The sequence below is a fragment of the Cotesia typhae genome, unplaced genomic scaffold (assembly GCF_013202065.1).
Source record: "Cotesia typhae breed Kobodo isofemale line unplaced genomic scaffold, CoteBio_Ctyphae contig_4, whole genome shotgun sequence".
Lineage (NCBI taxonomy): Eukaryota > Metazoa > Arthropoda > Insecta > Hymenoptera > Braconidae > Cotesia > Cotesia typhae.
In genome coordinates, this window is record NW_027423748.1 from 9,091,593 (window position 1) to 9,112,958 (window position 21,366).

General features: G+C 31.4%; 2 protein-coding genes across 4 annotated transcripts; one reads left to right on the plus strand and one right to left on the minus strand.

The window, feature by feature from the left end:
* The first annotated feature begins 1,725 nt into the window (after positions 1-1,725).
* On the plus strand, positions 1,726-14,803 carry Plexb (plexin B). The gene is made up of 4 exons (XM_074242543.1): positions 1,726-2,232; positions 4,857-5,779; positions 6,703-12,329; positions 12,645-14,803. Exons 2-4 carry the CDS (start codon positions 5,251-5,253, stop codon positions 12,750-12,752), a joined length of 6,264 nt encoding a protein of 2,087 aa, XP_074098644.1. The 5' UTR covers positions 1,726-2,232; positions 4,857-5,250; the 3' UTR covers positions 12,753-14,803.
* Positions 14,804-18,231: 3,428 nt separating this feature from the next.
* LOC141527200 (integrator complex subunit 12) lies at positions 18,232-21,269 on the minus strand. 3 transcript variants are annotated; one of them, XM_074242554.1, is made up of 6 exons: positions 21,132-21,269; positions 20,928-21,060; positions 19,461-19,606; positions 18,980-19,345; positions 18,805-18,862; positions 18,232-18,740 (listed from the first exon to the last, which is right to left on the minus strand). In XM_074242554.1, exons 3-6 carry the CDS (start codon positions 19,545-19,547, stop codon positions 18,532-18,534), a joined length of 720 nt encoding a protein of 239 aa, XP_074098655.1. In that variant the 5' UTR covers positions 19,548-19,606; positions 20,928-21,060; positions 21,132-21,269; the 3' UTR covers positions 18,232-18,531. The 3 variants fall into 3 exon arrangements, with proteins under 3 accessions (XP_074098655.1, XP_074098653.1, XP_074098654.1); XM_074242552.1 differs by having other exon boundaries at positions 19,461-19,959; XM_074242553.1 differs by lacking the exons at positions 20,928-21,060; positions 21,132-21,269 and having other exon boundaries at positions 18,232-18,725; positions 19,461-20,328.
* Between the last annotated feature and the right edge of the window lie 97 nt (positions 21,270-21,366).

The following is a 21,366-nucleotide window of genomic DNA, read 5'->3' on the forward strand; positions in this document are numbered from 1 at the left end:
TCTGTAAATAAAAATGATTTACAATTAAAAATAGTCGACACTAGCCAATAATTGCCATTAATCCTTAAGAAAAATTGACGAGTGATAAAAAAATAACGGGTTGTGTTTGTTAATGGCTTTTGATGTGCATTTAATTCGTCGTAATTTACGTACAGGTTTAAATAATAAATAAAAAATTCTACTAATTATTTAGTAATTACAATTAATATATCTTTTAGTCATTTAACATTTTTGGGACTTATATTTCAAATTCTGTAATAAATATTTTTATTAAGTTTCCGCGAACAAAGTCATATTTTAAATTTATCAATACTTTCCTGAAGCTTTCCTTTTTTTTTTTTTTTTTTTTTTTTCATTTTTACCATACCGAAGTTCCATCATTAAATTTTTCTGAATAATTTAGTAGTTCTATCATCAATAATTTATTTTATCAAATTGAATTAAGAGCTAAAAGGTTTCTACTTGTGAAATATTAAATATGCATTATTCCAAAATATTTCATCCAGAGTCTCCAGTCTTGTGCTTATTCAATATGGTTGAAAAATTAAATTTCTCTTTTTGCAATACAAGTAATTTATTTTTTCTATAAAAGGAAACTTAATCTGTCTTAATTGCATTTTTTTTAAACAAGATATTAGATTTTTATCTCTATCTTTTTTAGTTCCATTTTTATTTCCTAAAAGACTTTAATTGTTTAAATTTAATTAAAAAAAAAATTTTTTTTAGTCTAGGGTACATTTTACAAAATTTCTTACTTAAAAATAAAAAATGATATTAATGTTAACAGTCTTGAGGATTTTTTAATTTTCTATAACAAATTTGATTTGAAAAATGATTTTTAAAAAATTACATTTTCAATTTTTAAAATTAAAAAAATTTTTTTTGCTACAACTTATTTACTAAAAAAAATTTTTTTAAGTATCTGCTAAATTTATTTTCATTAAAAAAAGATAATACTAATATCTGTCAATTTTTATAATTTTAAATTAACTAAATTGTCAGAATTTTTTTATTAATAAATATATTACAAAAAAATTAAAAGAAAAAATTGAAAAACTACATGTGCATTTTTTTAAAACTATTTTTTTTATTGCTAATTCAATTAATAAAAAAAAAAATCTTTCACTGTCTGCTAATTTTAGTTTAATTAATAATAATAATACTGAAGTTAGCAGTCAGCTGTTAATTTAAAAAATTTTTTTAATAAACCAATTCCAATAAAAAAATGCTCCTAAAAATTTCTACTTGTAATTTTTATTAATTTTTTTTACTTATAATAATTTAATTACTATAAATATTAAAGAAATTTTTATATGTGTCAACTTCAGTGTCATTAATTAATAATAACAAATTTTCATATGTCTGCTAAATTAGCATGATTGATATTAACCTCACATGAATAATTTCTAAATAAATACCACTACCTGCGAAATGAATCATAGCGAAAGAAGAATCACGAAAAAAACATTGAGCTGAATTTCCACTAATTTGCTGAGTCACCAACGCCGTAAAAATAGATGTCGCCACCTTCTTAAGCCGCATTTACATGAAAAAGCTTTCAGTATTCCCCACTAGAGGGTGTTAGTGTCCGCGGGAAATTCAAAGCAAGCGCGAAGTATATCCGCGTCAGCGGTTAGAAGCGAGACAGCAAGAGCGTACAGGGAGCAGGAAGGGAAGGGAGCAGGATAACTGCGAGCTCTGAGCTTGGGGGAGGGCGGCGGAACAGGAGCGCACGTCGTAGTAGTCACGGTATCCAACCCCCATGTACAACCCGTGTCCGTCGAATTTTAATGGCGGCCGACCCCGACGGTATCCCGCTTAGTGTTATTGTAATTGACACACTTGATACGTCACAACTGTGAACGTTTCTGTTAAATAAACCATCGGATTACTCAACAATAACCAGTGCGTGAACAAGTGTACATTAATAATAATATAAACAACCAGTGTATTATAAATTATAAAAATCTAAAATCTATACCTATATATATTATACATCTATATCTATATATACATATAGTAAAACAGTGAGTGGATATATAATTTGATATAATATATTGTTTATTGTGTGTCGCGAGCTCAACGACCTGGGCGACGATCGAATAAGATTCATGTTTGCACACCATCCTCATCATGCTCAAGACTGCTGTTACTCTCGATTTAGTGACTCCTTGATCCTCAGATTCAACAAAATCAAGAAACAATGTCCCCGTGTGTTCTCTATCGAATAAGGTAATTCCTGCTCTACGGATAAATTTATTAAAATAAATTATAATTAAAATTCATTTAAATACCTAGATGCTGCTGTTAAATTAAAATTCAAAATTCCAAAATAAAAAAATAAAAAAAAAAAAAGAAGAAGAAATTTTGATAAATGAAGAGTAAGAACACCGCGTGTAGACAAAGGTTCAGAGTAGAGAGCGCATTGATAATTGCATTTATTTGTACATACTTCTTCGCTGGGTACTCTCGAGCTTTCAGATAAAAAATATTTTCAAAAGCATTTTCCGTCAATCGGATATATCAGTTAAAAGAGTATTTTTTTTTTTTTTGATCGGGTGCATTGTACGGAGTTTTTTTTAATTTTTTTAGGGAAATAAATTGTCGGAAGAGAAAATTGATGATGATACACAGGGGGGACGATAGCCTTGCCTTTGTGCGAAGACAGTGGCCTTAGCTGTCAAGTGCGCCTACGTTTCTCTCCCTCTTTTCCTCTCCCCCCGCGCTTTCTCCCTATACACCATATATCGCTGTAATGTATCACCATACATATATATATATATATATATATATATATATATATATATATATATATATATATATATATATATATATATATATATATATATATATATTTATATATATAGATATATAGAGCTAAAGAGCTAGGTAGAAGTAGATATTTGAACAGTAGTGTGCGCCATATAGCAAAGGGCGGTGTGTATGTAAGGGTACTTTAGAGTAAGAGTATGAGAGGAAAGAGTAGAGTGAATACCTTGGTGATGGTGGTAGTTGTCGTGGGGAGAGTGCCACCTGGGCCCGTTTGTCATAGCACTGCAGCCATCTCTTGTGCATTCCTCATTAGTCATTATTAATTTACGAGCTGAAATGTCGATGGGCAAAAGGAATCCTGCTCCTACTCCTGGTGGAGCTCCTGCTACTGGTTATGCTCCTGCTGGTTATGCCTCAACTCCTACAGTTTATTGTTGTAAAAACAACGTCGTCGGGGATTCAAGTAGTACTTGAAAACATTGAGACTTCATTATTCTATTTGAATGCTTTATATGGTCTTTGTTTGTACGCTCGATACTTGAACCATCTCTCACAACGTTTTCACATATTTTTACTTCTTTTTTATTATTACTGTTTATAATAATAATAATAATAATAATCATAATAATTAATGTACAAGAGAATCTAAGATGACTGTTGGTTTGTAAGAGGCTTGGCTATAATTAAAGAATCATTCAATCGGTTTAAGGACGCTCGTAATAACTCAGGCTTATTATTAGGTCTTTAATTTTATTTTTGATGTTTGATAATTATTTTATTTTTAATTATTATTATTATTATTATAATTAGTTTTGTTTAAAATTTTATTATTAATTTTCAGAATTTATAAAATTATAATTACGATACACGTTTGGAGTCATGTTAAAACAGACAGTAGCGCATGATTAATACAAAGCTAATTTACGTATCAAAAGACTTAAAAATATCATCGATTATTTTGGAGCTGTCAAAATATTTAAAGAATTTAAATTTATATGGTAACAAAATTCAATATTGAATTTTTTTAATTAAATTTAAATTATAATCTATAAAAAATTTAATTTATTTTTAAAAAAACATCAGTGTTGAAAACGATTTCAATTTATCTAAAAATAAAATCACTGTTTAAGATAAATTACTAACTGATTTAACAATAAGTTTTCTACAAATACACTGACTTGAGATAAAAAAAAAAAAAAAAATAAAATATAATAATAATTTACCAATCATGAAAAGATTAGAAAAAATGTTAATGAACCGTAAATAAAATATGTAAACAGTTAGGTAGCATTGGACTCACAAGTACCTTACGAGCGTCTTTAAATGATTAAGCTTATAAATGTATCCTCTTGTAACAGATTTAATCTTGTTTAAACATTCAGGTCCCGATCTATCAGACGCAGAGGATTAATTAAACAAAAGTTTTTACGTCTACAAAAGTTCAAGAACAAATATTTGAATAAAATTTTATCGAATCATAGTCTGGAGTTTTAAAAAAACATAAATCGGCTATACTGGCTATACGGGAGGAGATTAATGAGTGCTAAGCAATATAAATATGCATAATTATTCTACCGTAGATGTACAGAGTGTCTGAGATTCTCTGTACTGGCAAATGTGAGATAATTCTCATAAGGATTCATAACAATTAATCAAACGCAAATACCTACTGCGATATCTTATCAAACAAAACATTGACAATCACCCGGTAAATTAATAACCCGATATAAGCTCATCCCGATGTTACACTCATCAAGATCTTTCATTTAAGTACCCACATCAATTTTTCATATATTTATATATATTACATATATGTGTATATGAAAAATATATGAAAATGCTTGTGGGTACTCAAATGAAAGCTCTTGATGAGTATAACATCAGGATGAGCTTATATCTTTAAAAAGGTCCGTAGTTAAAAAAGTACAGTGCAATTTAACAAGTCATTATTTAATAAAGCAAAATTTTATTGCAAGTAAATACTATTTTAATTTTATATAACATATCAATATTTGTCATAATAATAACAAAAATATTTTTAATAATAATAAATATTAATGAATAAACATCTGTCGTTGTTCCAGGAATTCGAGACAGTGAGCATGATGCTGGAGTGTGAATACACACGGAGCTGGTAGCGCCTTTTAGACATTGGCCAACTACCAGCAGGGTTCTTTTTCCCTTTCTATTCCCTCTCCCTCTCTTTATTCCTTCCCCATTTGCTCTTTACCCATTTCAAACTTCTTTATAAAAAAAAAAAAAGAAGAAAAAAAAAATCTTTTTTTACCTTTCCTATAACTACTACAACTACAACTATTCCTACACCACTGGCACCGATACTACTGTGACTACTGGCTCAGCTACTGGGATCACCTCCATCACCATTACGACCATTACTACAACTCATTATACATTATTTTTTGCTCTCCTTCCCAAACTCTTAACCCTGTATGTTTTATCCACTTTTACCACGACGAAATGAGACTCTTTGGACCAAAAGCTTTTGCCATTTTACTGGTGGTACCGCCGCCGCCACGATTACGTACGCCGACATCGCCCCAGCAAATAGCAACACAAACGCAAACACCCGTACTGAGATCACCACAAAGCTTGAGGTCCATCGAATCAGTCCTTTCATCAGTATGGCTATTCACACTGGTCCTTGTAACACTGACAATAAATACAACAATAGCATCTGCACAGACCGTCCCTTCGTCATCATCCGCCTCATCAGCCTCCTCGTCCTCTTCCTCCTCCACAGCTTCGGCATCTTCTCATCTGTCCCAAGACAACTCGACCCAGCATATTGTCGCAAGGTATCCACCTGAATCTGGGTTGAGGCTCATCGACACTTTTGCCAAATTGGACGCCAATTCAACCCGTGAAGGACCACTGCGTTTCAATCATCTCACGATTGATCCAACCACCGGGAGACTCTATGCCGGAGCTGTTAATAGACTGATGCAATTTGACGCAAACCTCAAATTAGAGAAACTTGTATCCACTGGTAAATTTTCCGAGTTATATATATATATATATATATATATTTTTTTTTTTTTTTTAATATTCTGCTTTGGTAACAAAGTATCCTCTAACAAAAAAACCAAACCGGATAAAATATTTACACAGTAATTGTGACTAAATATTGAATGAAAAGAAAGTTAGCCGAGATCTAAAAATTAAAAAAATTATGACAAAAAAATTTTTTTTAAATTTGAAAAACTATAAGTACAAATAATTTGTTAATTTTCTTTAACAAAAAAATTGCATTGATTTTTTTGCCATAATCTATTTGTTAAAAAAAAAAATTATTAAAATTATTAAATATCTGCTAAATTGAATTTTCATTAAATATTAAACATAATAAATGCTCTTTAATTATTTTATTTTTATATATTTTGCTTAGTGGTGCAAATAAATTTGTAATTTTTTTTTTTTTTTTTACAAAAATTTATTTCTCTAACTAAATTTTTTTAATTTATAAATTTTTCAAAGAGAAGTGTACTGTAGAATAATTTGTGAAAACTATATCCTACGCGTTGTAACCGAATTTAAAATACCTTTTGAGCAAGCAATCAAATAAATTTTATTTGTTCCATAAAATATAATGAAAATTATCAAGTTTCACATTTAAAAAAAAAAAAAAATATCTCGGTTAAATATTTTGTCTGAGGAAAAGCTATCATCATTACAGAGAATTATCTAATTAATTATTCAATAAAATAAGTTAAACAATATATCCAAGGGGTCTAGCTGATTGTAAATAACAGATTGAGTTATTAGCAATGAAGCATAGCTTGTAGTGTTATCTCTGAACTAAAAGCTCCTGCCCGTATTACTGTAATGATGATTAATAATAATAATTTTAAAGATATTAATCTTGATAAAAAACAATTGATAGTAATGATGGTATTTTAAATTTATTTGCAGGACCAAGGTTAGATAATCCCCAGTGCCATGCAACCGGATGTACATCACGTGAAATGACAACCTCGTTGATGGATAATGTAAATAAACTCCTGATAGCGGATCTGGAGTCAAAGACACTGATAGCGTGCGGTTCTTTACTCCAAGGTGCCTGTGAGAAGTACAATATATCGAATATCTCACAGAAGCCAAATTTCTTACCGCACAGTGTAGCTGCCAATGACGAGTATTCATCAACGTATGCATTTATCGGGCCAAAACGATACAACGCGTGGGAGCATACCAGCAACATTCTCTACGTCGGGACAACCTTTACAAATAACGGCGAGTATCGACACGACGTGCCAGCGATATCCAGTCGTCAACTTGGTACTCTTGAGTATGCACAGTACACATTCCAGAAGCAATCAATACTTCACATTGACGTTAAATACCGTGATCACTTTCTCGTTAAGTATATTTATGGTTTCAATGCTAGTGATTATGCATACTTTGTTCTTGTACAGAAACAATCATATTTGCCGGAACAAGAGGAATTGGGTTACGTATCACGGTTGGCACGTAGCTGTATTAATGATTCTAATTACGATAGTTACACCGAAGTGACGCTCCAGTGCAATGTTGATATGGGAAACGGTACCGAGCAAGTTTATAATTTAGTACAGGATGCCAAAGTTGCTGCCGCCGGAAGTGATTTAGCCTCCCAGTTGGGTATCACCACAGGAGATCCAGTATTTGTATCGGTCTTTTCGCCCAGCAAGGGAATCACCAATGACCCTTTGCCCCGTTCGGCTCTCTGTGTCTACAGTCTCCAAGACATCGAGACTAAATTCAACGAAAACATCTACATGTGCTTCAACGGCAGCATCAAGTACCGCAACATGGGTTACATAAGCGGGCCAATACAGGACGGAGAATGTCCGGAGGCCGGTACCACCGGCAGCTTTATTAATTTCTGCGAGGTCGGTCTCAAAATATCCGGAGTGTCGCCGATTATCGGGCATGCCATTCTACAGTTTCCCGATACTTTCGTCACCTCGGTAACAGTCGCCAACACCGAGAGCCATACTGTTGCATTTTTAGGCACCAACGACGGTCTGCTGAAGAAAGTCCTGCTGTCAGGCTCCGAGTCGTCCGTCTACGAGAGCGTCGTCGTTGATAAGGGACACAGAATAATGTCAGACATGATACTGTCCTCCGACGGGGCTTACATTTACGTCCTGTCAGCTGGAAGAATAACTAAAGTCAAAGTCGAGCACTGCAGTGATTACACAAGCTGCAGTACGTGTTTGGACGCAAAAGATCCTTACTGTGGATGGTGTTCGCTCGAGAAACGCTGCACAGTCCGCAGTACGTGTCAGAAAGCAAATCGCAGCAGTCCAAGGTGGCTGTCGTTGAGCACCGGGCAACAGTGCATTGACTTTGAGCAAGTGCTACCAGATCGTTTGCCTATTAAGCAACTGGCAACGGTCCAACTGACTATCAGAACGCTGCCGGAATTACCATCTGGCGCTAATTACAAGTGTGTTTTCGGTAATTCTGAGCCCATCGACGCAATAATGACCGGTTCAGGATTGTCTTGTCCAGCTCCGCCGATTCAACGTCGTCCTACGATACCCGAAGGCACGGACCACGTGCTAGTACCGCTGTCAGTCCGCTCCAGTGAGACCAACAAAGATTTTGTGTCCCGTAACTTTGCGTACTTTGACTGTTCAAGACACACTTTGTGCTCGGAGTGTGTCACCTCACCGTGGAGCTGCAGCTGGTGTGTTTACGACAACAAGTGCACTCACAACACCAGCGGCTGTCAGGGTAACATAATATCCGGGGAGAACGCCAACGCAGCCACTCTAGCTGCTCACGGTGTTCAATACTGTCCACGATTTTCTCAACGTCAAGAGCCTCTGATGCTACCGAACAACGTTCCGAAGGAAATAGTGCTGGAGGTTGAAAATTTACCGCATCCACAAATTGGTCACACTGGCTTTCAGTGCATTGTGTCAATAGAGGGAGCTAATTTGCGCGTACAAGCCCGAGTAGACAGCAGTAGGTTCATTGTTTGTGATAAAACAATATATTCATACGAAGCTACTACCGGGGAGTACGAAGCATCGGTTACTGTTGTTTGGAACACAAATCATCACGTAGATCGCACAACAATTATTCTGTACAAGTGCGAGGTACTGGGTTCCCACCGCGAGCATGCCGATTGTTCGCTCTGTATGACACGAGACCCGAGATTCGACTGCTCGTGGTGTGGCAACAGCTGCATGAATCGGCACTCGTGTCTCCATGTTCCCTTCTCTGAGTGTCCTAAACCTCGCATAGACATGATACGACCGCTTAGTGGACCCATTGAAGGTGGCACTCTTGTCACTATTGAGGGTAGCAATTTGGGATTGAAGCGCAGCGATGTTTCTAACAAAATTCACATCGGTAATACACCCTGTGTTTTGATAGACTATGAAATATCTGTGAGAATTATTTGTCGGACTGGAGCACGGGAGGCCACCGACAAGGCTACCGTTGTTGTTGGAAATGACGCTGGTTACACCGAAAGTACAGTATTGTTTCAATACAAAGATATACAATTGTCCGGTATTTATCCGTCCGTTGGCCCTCAAAGTGGTGGTACACAAATAGCAATCACCGGGGAGTACCTGAATATTGGAAGTACGATATCTGCATATTTGGACGAATTAAAGTGTCATGTTAATGCAACACAAGCCAGCAGTACACGTTTAACTTGTGTTACCAGTAAATCAAATAGTGTTAGACAAATTCAAACATTAACATTGAGTATAGACGGTGCTAATCGTACGCTAACAAATAACCCCTTTAATTACACCCAAGACCCAACAATTATGGAGATAAAACCTTTGCGTAGTTTTGTATCCGGCGGACGCATGATAACCGTCCACGGGACCAATTTAGACACTATACAAAAACCCGAGATGGAAGTTTACGCAGACAACGAATTGAAGCCGGTAAATAGAACTGTTTGTAGTGTACTGAATCCCACTCAAATGGAGTGTCCGAGCCCCAGTGTTGCAGATAAGTTCTACAATCACCGGGCTAAGCGATTAGTCCGCTCATTGATTTACAAACAGCAGCAGCAACAGCAGCAACAGCAGCAACAGCAGCAACAACCCCACTCGCTGATAGCCTCCCGTGGCACTAAAGACACTCAGCTGTCGCTTAAAATAGCCTTCGTTATGGACAATGTCGAGAGTGTGCGTGACCTGGAGAAACACTTTCAAAATCTACGGCATCGCTTGCTCTATGTTGAAGATCCAAAATTTTTTTCCTTCCCCCACATGGTTAAATTATACAAAGGCGACACTCTAGTGATAGAGGGTGAAAATTTGAATTACGCGAGTGATGAGACTGATGTTAACGTAACAGTGGGTACTGCGGTCTGCAATGTTACGTCATTAGCGCACACACAATTAGTGTGTACGCCACCGGATCAACAGCCAGCGGCTACTGATGAAATGGGTATTAAAACAAAACGTGGCTTGCCACTGGTTGTTGTACGTGTTGGCAGAAGCCTACGTTTTCCGATAGGTTATCTGCAGTATGATGTAATTAAATCTTATCCAATACCACCGGAGGCTATCGCTGGTATTGCTGCCGGTACATTTGGTTTGGTATTTCTGTTTGTGCTAGTTCTCGTTGTCTATAGACGAAAAAGCACACAAGCCGAAAGGGAGTACAAGAGAATCCAGATTCAAATGGACACATTGGAGAGTAACATAAGAATGGAGTGCAAGCAAGCGTTCGCTGAGCTTCAAACTGATATGACCGACTTGACAGCTGATCTTGAGTCCTCGGGTATTCCGACACTCGACCACAAAAATTATATTATGAAAGTATTTTTTCCAGGAGTGCTCGACCACCCGATACTCAGCGACCCGCGGTCACGTAGCGCGTTATCCAGATCTAATTACGACACCGCGATGATACAGTTCGAGCAATTGGTTAACAACAAGTGCTTCATCCTGACGTTCATTGAAACCCTGGAAGCGCAAAAGGACTTTAATATCAGGGACAAAGTAAACGTAGCTTCTCTGCTCATGGTAGTGCTGATGGGCAAGATGGAGTACGCCACGGATGTCCTGATGAATTTATTACTGAGACTTATTGACAAGTCAGTGGATACCAAGCATCCGCAGTTAATGTTAAGGCGCACGGAGTCTGTTGTTGAAAAAATGCTGACCAATTGGATGGCGCTGTGTATGTATAATTATTTAAAAGATTACGCGGCGTCATCGCTCTTTTTGCTCTTCAAAGCCATTAAACATCAGATCGAAAAGGGCCCTGTGGATGTGGTGACTCACGACGCGAGGTACTCCCTGTCGGAAGAGCGGCTGCTGCGCGAGCAGATAGATCACAGCATCGTGACTCTGCACGTGGTCCAAGACGATCTTGATGAAAAAATCCAGTGTAAGGTTTTGGATTGCGATACTATTAGCCAAGTAAAGTCGAAGATACTCGACGCGTTGTACAAAAACACTCCCTTTTCCCTGAGGCCGTCCATACACAACGTAGACCTGGAGTGGCGGCACGGTCGCGGCGGGCATTTGACCCTCCAAGACGAGGATCTGACGACCAAGTGCAGCGGAGGGTGGAAGAAAATTAACACGCTCTCTCATTATGGAGTCAAAGAGTCCGCGGTGATGTCGCTGATCCCGAGGCAGAACGAGGCGTTTACGATGGGCTGCAAGACTCCTTATCATACGTGCAAGCCTTCCTCGCACCATCAGCAGCACACGCATCACCACTCGCTGCACCGGATAAACCACTGCTCCACCGGACACCTCCCCTCGACGCCCAGTCATGGATTGCTCAGTCCTATCATGTACCCTCATCCTCCCGGGATCTATTTTGACGCCCAACACTCGCCTTCTTTGATCACCGCGAACGGTGACATTGAAAGCTCCGGTAATCAGCGGCTCTGGCATCTGATAAGACCTATTGACGAGGTCCACTGTCCGCCCAGCAATGGATTTACCAACAGCAAGCATCATCATCATCATCATCATACCGAGTGCACGCACAAAGCTATCCCAGAGATATTCTTGACCAGGCTACTCTCGACCAAGGGGACTGTTCAAAAATTCGTGGATGATTTTCTCAACACCATCCTGACCGCCAACGAAGCACTCCCCAGCGCTGTTAAATGGCTCTTTGATTTTCTAGATGAAGCTGCCAAACGACACGGGATTACTGACCCAGAGGTGGCTCACGCGTGGAAGTCAAACAGTTTGCCGCTGAGATTCTGGGTGAATTTTATTAAAAATCCAGACTTTATGTTTGACATAAATAAGTCGACAACTGTTGACTCGAGTTTGTCTGTTATTGCCCAAATGTTTATGGATGCATGCTCGACAACCGAGCACCGGCTGGGAAAAGATTCACCCTCGAATAAATTATTGTTCGCTAAAGACATACCGCACTATCGTGACAAAGTTGGTAGATTTTATCATGATGTACAAAAATTACCGGCTATTACTGAGCAAGATATTTCAAGTGCCATGCAGCAATTAAGCGCGTCACACGGCAATGAATTTGACGTTATTGCTGCTCTTAAGGAACTATACATCTACGTCCATAAATACTATGAACAAGTTAGTATTCGTTATATTATTTATTACATTTTTTTAATTCAACTATTTTTTTATTTTACTTACATAATTAATAAATAAATAAAAAGGCTGTCTTGAATTTTTAACGCCACTAATTTATACCTTTTTTTTTATCATTAAATTTTTTTGTAACCACCGTCTTGAGGTGGAGTATCAAAAGAAATATTAACTACCGCAAAACCATTAAAAATTCATACTTGACATTTTAATTATATATGGATTTATTTTTTTTTTTTTTAACTATGAATAAAATTAATATTATCTATATTATTATATTTGATTATTTATATTTTTTAGATTCTTGAGGCCTTGGAATCAGACGCGGGATGTCGCAAGCTCCATTTAGCGCATAGACTTGAAAATGTAGCGTGCACACTCGAGGGTGAGGAGACCAGCGCCTGCTGACACAATATCATTCAAACGAACTCCATTCATTGAACAGTTAAATATTAAAAGCAAATCTCGGATTAAAATTACTGATTAGTGCCTCGATTTTGCGCATCAGACTTACACTCATTCACTCATAATAAATACTCATACTTACACTCTCACTCATTACAGATAAAACACAAACAATCCATTTAAAATCCCTAGAGATTCACATAACACATTAATTCTGCTAAATACATATAACATAAACATACGCATAAACACCTCGTAAACTTGTATAAAAGTGTAACACATTATCGATTAAGTGATACAAACGAGATTGCTAGTGACAATTGCGATAGCTGGACAAAGCTATGGACTTTAATAATAAATAAATAAAATAAAAAACTTTATCATCGCGACAAGTCATAAGTTCGTTGGTGACTCGTGACTCTGTGTATAGAAAAACACCGAAGAATAGGTGGAAAAAAAAAAAAAAACGAGAGAGAGAGACTAAAAAATGAGGAAATAAAAAAAAGAAGAAACGAGTTGAATGAAGAGATAAAAATAAGTGGAAGAAATCAGTCATTGTGTCCATCAGTACTGTTTGTACAAATATATTTAAAGATAAAAGTGTACGGGCAGCGAGCAATCTGTGATCCGAGCACGTGTGGCTATGCCTACTGTCTTATCGTCTACGATAAATAATTATTATTAATATTATTCTTATTATAAACGATAATAATAATAATAATGATTATATTATTATATTATATTATATATTATTATTATTATGTTAGATTTAGTGGACGGATTTGGTGGAAAGTAATCGTGAGTGATTATGGTATGCCTTTGAAAAATATTCAGTTTTATCTGAATAGTGTAAAATTGTGGGAATCTGTAAATTTTTTTTTTTTTTTTATTGTATTTTATTTAATTGACTAATTAATTATTTAGATTTTTTTAAAGTTGACATTTAATGTCAATTTGTGTATAAAAACTTTAGAAATTGATTGATTATTGAATAATAATAATAATAATAATAATAATAATAATAATAATAATAATAATAATAATAATAATAATAATAATGATAATAATATTAATAACGAAGGCATTTAACCGCGTACCATTAAATACTCACTGATAATTAAATATTGTGTATCAATTCTTACGGATATATTTTATCTTTTTTTTTTATACACGAGAATTGATATTTACGTATATATAAACATAAATTTATATATATATATATATACATTGAATAAATTATATATAAATATAAATTTAATGGAAAAAAAAAAAAAAAAAAAAAAACAAAAAAAAACAAAAACAAAAACAAAAATTATAAATATATATATATATAAATATATAAATATTATACATAAAAAAAAAAAATAATAACAAAGCGCGGAAGCACATCCATGGAATGTAGTGAGCTAGTTAGAGAGGGATTATATATGTATAAATAAATATTATTATTATTATTATAACTATAATAATAATAATTATAATTATGATTATTATTATTAACAAAAAAATTGTAAGGCTGAATGCCTCTCGTTAAGAGAATCGAATATAAGAAACAAATAATATTTAATTAGTTCGTAATAATAAGTAACGATTAATGTTTTAGAAAAATGTGGGTGATTAATTAACAAATTGATATTATTTGTTTTATTTAAAGAATAATTGAGATTAAAATTATAGAATAATTATTTAAATCTGAGAGCTGCTGTGTCAAGTGTTATTAATTTAGCGCAGCTCACTTGGGCCTATAAGCCTACGTACAATTACAATGGAGTTGAGTACTGTTTAAATACTCTTATCTCAAAACTCATGGTTAATTAACAATTTATTTTTTTTTTTACTTACAATTTATTTTATATTTGTTATTATCATTATTTTTTTTTTTTTTACTTCGTAATGAATCTTGTACAATTAAGTGGATAGAAAAAAAAATTAATTAAACGTTTACGAACAAATAAAATAGTGTACTTGTAATATTTTTGCGCGGTATTTTCTCGTAATTTGCTGTCCGGTCCTTACGTATGTATTCATATTTACTGTAACAATTATTATTATTATTATTATTATTATTATTATTATTATTATTATTATTATTATTATTATTAATGAAATAATTGATGACAGACTTATTAATTGATAGCAGAGTGGTTAAATAGTTACTTCTTAAATAATTGACCGGTAATTAAAGTACTGAATTAATAAAGACTGTAACAAACGAAATTTTAAACTCACTATAAAACAGTTAATAATTTATTGGTTAATTATCATACTAATATTCCGATATAAAATTTTCATGATAATTAAAAAGTTAGTAGTAATTATATAAAGCATTTTTGACTGGATCTGTAACTTTTTAAATTAAACTTTTTTTTTTTATCAAAGTTTGTAGAATTTAATAACTATTTTTTGTCAGTTTATTTAAAATCTCCGAAACTTTAAAGAGTAATTGTTTTTCATTTTTTTAATACTAAAGTTATTGAATTAGTTTACCGTGAAAAAGTAACTTTATAACCACTTTGTAATATTATTAAATTAAAATTCATTAAGAAAATAGCTATCGGTAGTTGAATAGACGCGATAGAGCAAAAGCGGCATTTTTGTACCAGTTTCATGATTAAGAAAAAATGATTAAAAAAAAAAAAAAAAAAACAAATAATAAGAATCAAGATGTGCCTGAACTCCTTATTGTCAAATAATTATCGATGGCACAGTTGATAGATACACATTAGACAATTAGTTCGTTTGTCTCCGAGTATCTATTGTACATCGATTCAATGGTTCATTTATTACTGTATTATTTACAAATATTTATTAATTGGGTGTACTATTTTTTGTAATTAATTTTTTTTTAATGTCTCAATCTATTTGTTTAATTAATTTTTTTTTTCTGCAAAATTATATCAATATGATTAGTGTTTTTTTTTTTTTTATATGTGTGTACGCATAAAACGGAAATAAAAAGATGACACTGGATATCATCCCAGATTATACTCAGTGATATCTGGATTATACTCAGTGTAATCTGGATTATACTCATTGTTATCTGGATTATACTAGCTACTATCTAAAAAAAAATCACTCAGTATAATCTGGGATGATATCCAGTGTCATCACTTGTTTTTTCCGTGACAGTGATTGAAAAAAATTTTTTTATTAAAAAAAAAAAATTCTTTACACTTAATTAATAAACATAGTTGATAATAACAGTTTTAATTGTACTGAATTAAAAGCTACTTATCAAATGATAAAAAATGAAAAACAGCTAAATGTGATTACACTTATTCAGTATGCAATAGCATGGCCATGTCTAAGTTTAAATACTCAGTATACATATATACAATTACATATACATATAAATATATATAAAACGAACAAAAAAAAAATTATACATATTTTTTTTTTTTTTTTTTTTTTTAAGCCGAGTGACTGGAAATTATTTTTTTTAATTTTTTGTTTACAATCTTTTGTATTTTTTTTCTCAATCTATTATAATTATTTTTTTACAATTATAAGCGTATATATATTTATATATTTTGTTTCTTTTTATACAAAAGCAAATTGCGTGAGAATGAAACGCCTGGACTGCGCCTAAAGTAATGAACAAAATAAAAATTAAAATTAAATTAAAAGTAAAGTAATGAACTATAAAAAAAAAAATAAATTGAGCACTGCCAAGGCTCTCTCGGCGCTCTTCTACGCACATAAACAAATTTAAATAAATTATTAAAATTTAAAATCGACTATTGAAATCGTTATCGTCCGAATGATATTATTAAATTAAAAATAATTAAAATTAAATTTTACGTATACAAGAAATTTATATTGAGAAAAAATTTTCTTTTAATTACTCAACACTTGTACTTAAATACACAGTTTGTTAAATTCATCCGCAAAGTACTGAATTAAACTACTGAATATTAAATTTAATGATAAATAAGTCTATATAGTAAATAAATTAATTAAATATAAATATTAAAGAAAAAGAAAAAAAAATTTTTTTTTTAATTTCTTGTGTACGTAATATTTGTTTTTATATTGTATTTATTTGCATTTAGGAGTTAACTCCATGACGAGAGTACGTCAATCTGTGCATTGTAATTTAAATAATATTAATTACGCTAGATATTTTTCTTGCTGTATAGTATCGTTAATAATTATTAATTAATTAAATATTAAAAATTATTATTATTATTATTATTATTATTATTATTATTACTATAAAAATTTATTATTTACAGACACGTAAATAATAAAACGTGTTACCCCAATGGGCAAAACGTCTTCCTAATTAAATTCATAAAAAAAGTGCTTATAATTATTTGTACACGTGTCTTTAATTAATTAATTAAATATTTGTTAATTTAATTTTTTTATACACTAAATTGTTTATATATAAAAAAAAAATTTACACTTTATTTTTAATATAAAAAAAAATTATGTCGCATTTAAAATGCGCAACTGTGTAATTATTAATTTGCAATTGGACTTAAATTTTTTTATTTGGTCACTAAAATTAATATTTATTAATTTATAATTATTTAATAAAAATTAGGAATCCCCGAATTAAATAAAAATTTAACAGATTGACGTACACTTTAAACTGTACGTTAAATGTGCACACATGAGTATTTAAAATAAATGATTTTTTACGCTATTTATTAAAAATAAAAAATAGTAAAGTATAAGTACATAAAAAGAAACAAATAATAATAATAATAATAATAATAATGAATGAATAAAAACTTTTTGTATAATAGCTGTGATGTAAAAGACGCTAATTGTATTAATTGAATTTTAAACAAACTAATTAAATAATATGTACTAAAAATAAATGAAATAAAATTGTCAATTGTCCACGTATGTACAAGTTGTTCATATACTTGAAGACTTTATAACAAAATAATTATAATTATAATATTAATATTAATGATAATGAAAATACAGTTGTAAAGTTGCTGGCTTTTTTTTTTTTTTAATACTCGTGTGTGCTCATACTCATTGTATTCTATATATAAAAAAAAAAAAAAAAAATATCCATGTAAATAATATCCGATTCCCTCTCCAGCACTTTAGATTATAAGTCACGTACACACACGATAAAGTAAACAATTGATAAGTTTATTAATATAAATTAAAAGGATGGATTAAATGAACAAAAGTTAACGAAATGATTCTTGCCAAATTTTCATGGAACGTAGGAACAAACTTGATTAAAATTGCAAAAAGTATATTGGTATTATAAATAATTGTTTTATTTATTAAAAAAAAAAAAAAAAGAAATTAAAAAAATCAAATACTGCTTCTCTACATTTAATTAATGTTTAATATTATATTTATTAATAAAATAGACAAAAAAGAAAATTTTATCTTATTATTTTTTAGTGCCCAATTAATTACTTTTTTTTTACTATTTTATTTTTAAAAATTGAAATTATATTGATTGAAGAAAAAAAAAAAAAAATAATTTAAACATCTTGTTAAAAAGAAATTTATATTTTGTATAAATTTGTCAAATTCAGCAAAGATAAGAAAGAATAGAATTATATTTTCCTCGCGATTGTACAAACAGCAGCTTCTAGGCTTGCTATAAAAATGAAGAATCAGCAAATTTTAATCCTAAGCTGCTGAAAGAAAACTAAATATTCCTTATCTTTCTTTTTAATAAACCGTAAGATTTATTAAAATATTAATTTTAATAGAATCCGACGAAAAATTTTGAATTTCACTCTCTAAAAATGTAGACGTGTGAAAGTAAGTTTTGCTAGTATGTACAATTATAATTAACCTAGTCAGCATTTGATTTCGACTTGTAAGTTTTATCTGAACTCCTTGAGGAAGACGACGAAGGACTAGAGTGTTTACTAGATGACCGTTTGTCTTTCGACTTTTTCGCAACTTCTTTGAACCTTTTGTCACCTCCGATAATATTTATATTTGGTATTAATTTCGATGAAGATTCACTCGAGCTTTTATATTTTTCTGAGTGTTTTTGACCTAAAAAAATGAATAATTTCAGTCCTCGATTAAAAATAAATAAATACTCGGCAAATTAACTTACTTGAACTCTTTTTATCTTTTTTAGAGTCTGGTTTTGGGGAACCTTTTTCTTTAATCGGCTAAAAAAAATTTAATCATCGTTAACAAAAAAATAAAGACAAAATACAATAAAATTAGCTGACAACTATCAATTTTTTTAACTTTTATAAAAAAATTAAAATAAAATAATAAAATACCTGATGAGCTTTGATACATTGCGAACAATACCAAATATGTTTAGGTACATCTATTTGCGAGTCCTGTATCACGGGAGAGTGACACTCTTGATGATAAAGCGAGTGACAATCCGCACATTCAACTAGCCTGTTCCTCGCACCGACGTCCATGCCCTTGCAGACTACGCAAGTTAAATCATCCTCGAGAATTTCAGCAAGATTATCTTCCTCGATTTCAGATATGTCAGGCGGAGTGTCACGTGCTGGAATTTCTTCCACAGAGTCGCTTTTACTAAACTTTGCTGAGTGTTTGGAGGAGCTGGAACTTTTGCTTTTTTTACTGCTGCAGCTACTGTGATCACTTAGGACTGGTTCTTCGATTGTGTACTATCAAAAATAAATTTAATTAATTAAAAATAAATTTATTTCATCAAAAATTAATTTATTTAATCAAAAATAAAATAAAAAAAAATTTTTAAATAATTAAAAAAAATTAAAATACCTTTTTATGCAAAACATTGCAAAGCATTTTAGAAAATCCATGTTTCTGTTTGATGGCTTCATCTAGCAGAGTCCTCAGTTGGTCCATGGAGTCTTTATTGCTCGAATGGAGTAATCTCAATCCTTGTACAAATTGCGGATCCAATTCTAATTGTGTCATTTTTTATAAATTGAAATTTAATTATTTTTTCTTAATTATTTAATTCTGCTCCAATTTTTAATTAGTCCTGCTTCAAGCCAGCTGACGTTTATTTAGAGGTTATGACAAGTATTCAATTACAAAAAGTAAATAACCTGTCTGCTCTGAATTCTATGCTCAAATTTCTATTTTAATTTTCATTAAAATAAGTTTTAATTTTGATTAATTTCATTTATTGCTCAATGCAAAAATTAGCTAATCAGTGTATATATATAAATATGTACAGATATATACAAATATATTATGGATATGTGTATGTACAAATATATAATAGTTTCAATGATGTCTGATGCGTCTAGGTCTGAAAATATGTACAGATATTTATAACCATCAAATTATATTTATAAATGTTGATAAAAAGTAAAAAAAATGAGAGCAAATGGCGGCATTTGCGGTAGTTGTATGTATAATTGTACGTACGTACATATATTTGTAAGCGTACAATTGAGCGTGTATACTATACTTATACATATGTATAACACTTATATTCGCCAACCCCTTTTTTCTTGTTAATCAAGAATTCAGGTTTAGTGCTCTTGTATCATCTCCAAGCATAAATTCAATCCTCATTAAATATTTTCGAGACGGCGATTTAATACAAAAACAATGAAATTCATTTAATAAAATATTATTTTATTATTGATTTATTTTTTTTAATTATTTAAAATCACCATCTTGTATTTCAGGATCTCTAAATAAAAGAATTTTATTTGAAAAAAAAATTAAAAAGTTGACACTATTTTTATAATAATTAATTTGATAATTTTAATAATTTTTTTCGCAAATAAATTATGGCACAAAAAAAAAATTTACATGCAAAAATTTAAATAAATAAAAAACGCAATTTTTTAAAAATAATTTTTCATAATAAATTTGCTTGTTAAATAAAATTAAAAAAAAAGAAGTCAAGAAATAATAATAAAATTAATTAATTTAATAATTAATAATTAAATTAAAATTAATAAATTGCACTTATGGTTTTTGAAGTTTTTTAAAAATGAAAAAAAATTTTTTTTATTTTTTCATAATAATTTTTTCAATAAAAAAATAAAAATTTTTAGATGGCTAATTTTATTTAAAAAAAAAAAATTTTTTTTTTAACTATGTAATTTTAAAAAAAATAAAACAATTGTCGGTCCGCTATTTTGAGTATCATTATCGAAGATCTTGGATGAAAGTAGCCGCTAACTATATCAATAAGCAGAGCTACTAACAATTGTACCACCATCACACTAGCAACAAGAATATCATACAATCCACTATACATACATATTTAAGAGTTTAATTCTTGCTCTATTTTCCTTCCTTCCAATCTCCTCCATCTTTATCCTTTTTTTACCTACAGGTACAATAAATTTATCTTGTTTCCTTATTCAAATAATACAAAAATAGCGCCATCTCACTGAAAAGGTAAATATAATTAGTTGTGTTATTTAAAATTCATAATTATTTTATTTAAAAAAACTAAAATACCAAAATAAATAAAAATAATAATAATTAGATAAATATAAATAAAACACAAGTGGTATAATTAATAAAAACAAACTTTAGGGTTGAGGTTGATAAAACAAACAGTTCTGGTGAGAATAAGTTAAACGTTTATCGTTTTGGAGTTAAGTTGTCTGGTTTCCCAACTAACGAACTTCAGTGAAGGAGTGAGAGAGCGAGAGCGGCTGGTAGTTGGCAATCGTGCGTAAAAGAAATAAAT

Excerpts from the sequence above, each read along its gene's own strand:
- LOC141527200 (XM_074242552.1), bottom strand. The coding sequence starts at position 19,619 with ATGACACAATTAGAATTGGATCCGCAATTTGTACAAGGATTGAGATTA. Across the intron at positions 19,346-19,460 it reads GCAATGTTTTGCATAAAAAG|TACACAATCGAAGAACCAGT; the intron begins GTATTTTAATTT and ends TATTTTTGATAG. Across the intron at positions 18,863-18,979 it reads AATGTATCAAAGCTCATCAG|CCGATTAAAGAAAAAGGTTC; the intron begins GTATTTTATTAT and ends AATTTTTTTTAG.
- Plexb (XM_074242543.1), top strand. The coding sequence starts at position 5,251 with ATGAGACTCTTTGGACCAAAAGCTTTTGCCATTTTACTGGTGGTACCG. Across the intron at positions 5,780-6,702 it reads AGAGAAACTTGTATCCACTG|GACCAAGGTTAGATAATCCC; the intron begins GTAAATTTTCCG and ends ATTTATTTGCAG. Across the intron at positions 12,330-12,644 it reads TCCATAAATACTATGAACAA|ATTCTTGAGGCCTTGGAATC; the intron begins GTTAGTATTCGT and ends TATATTTTTTAG.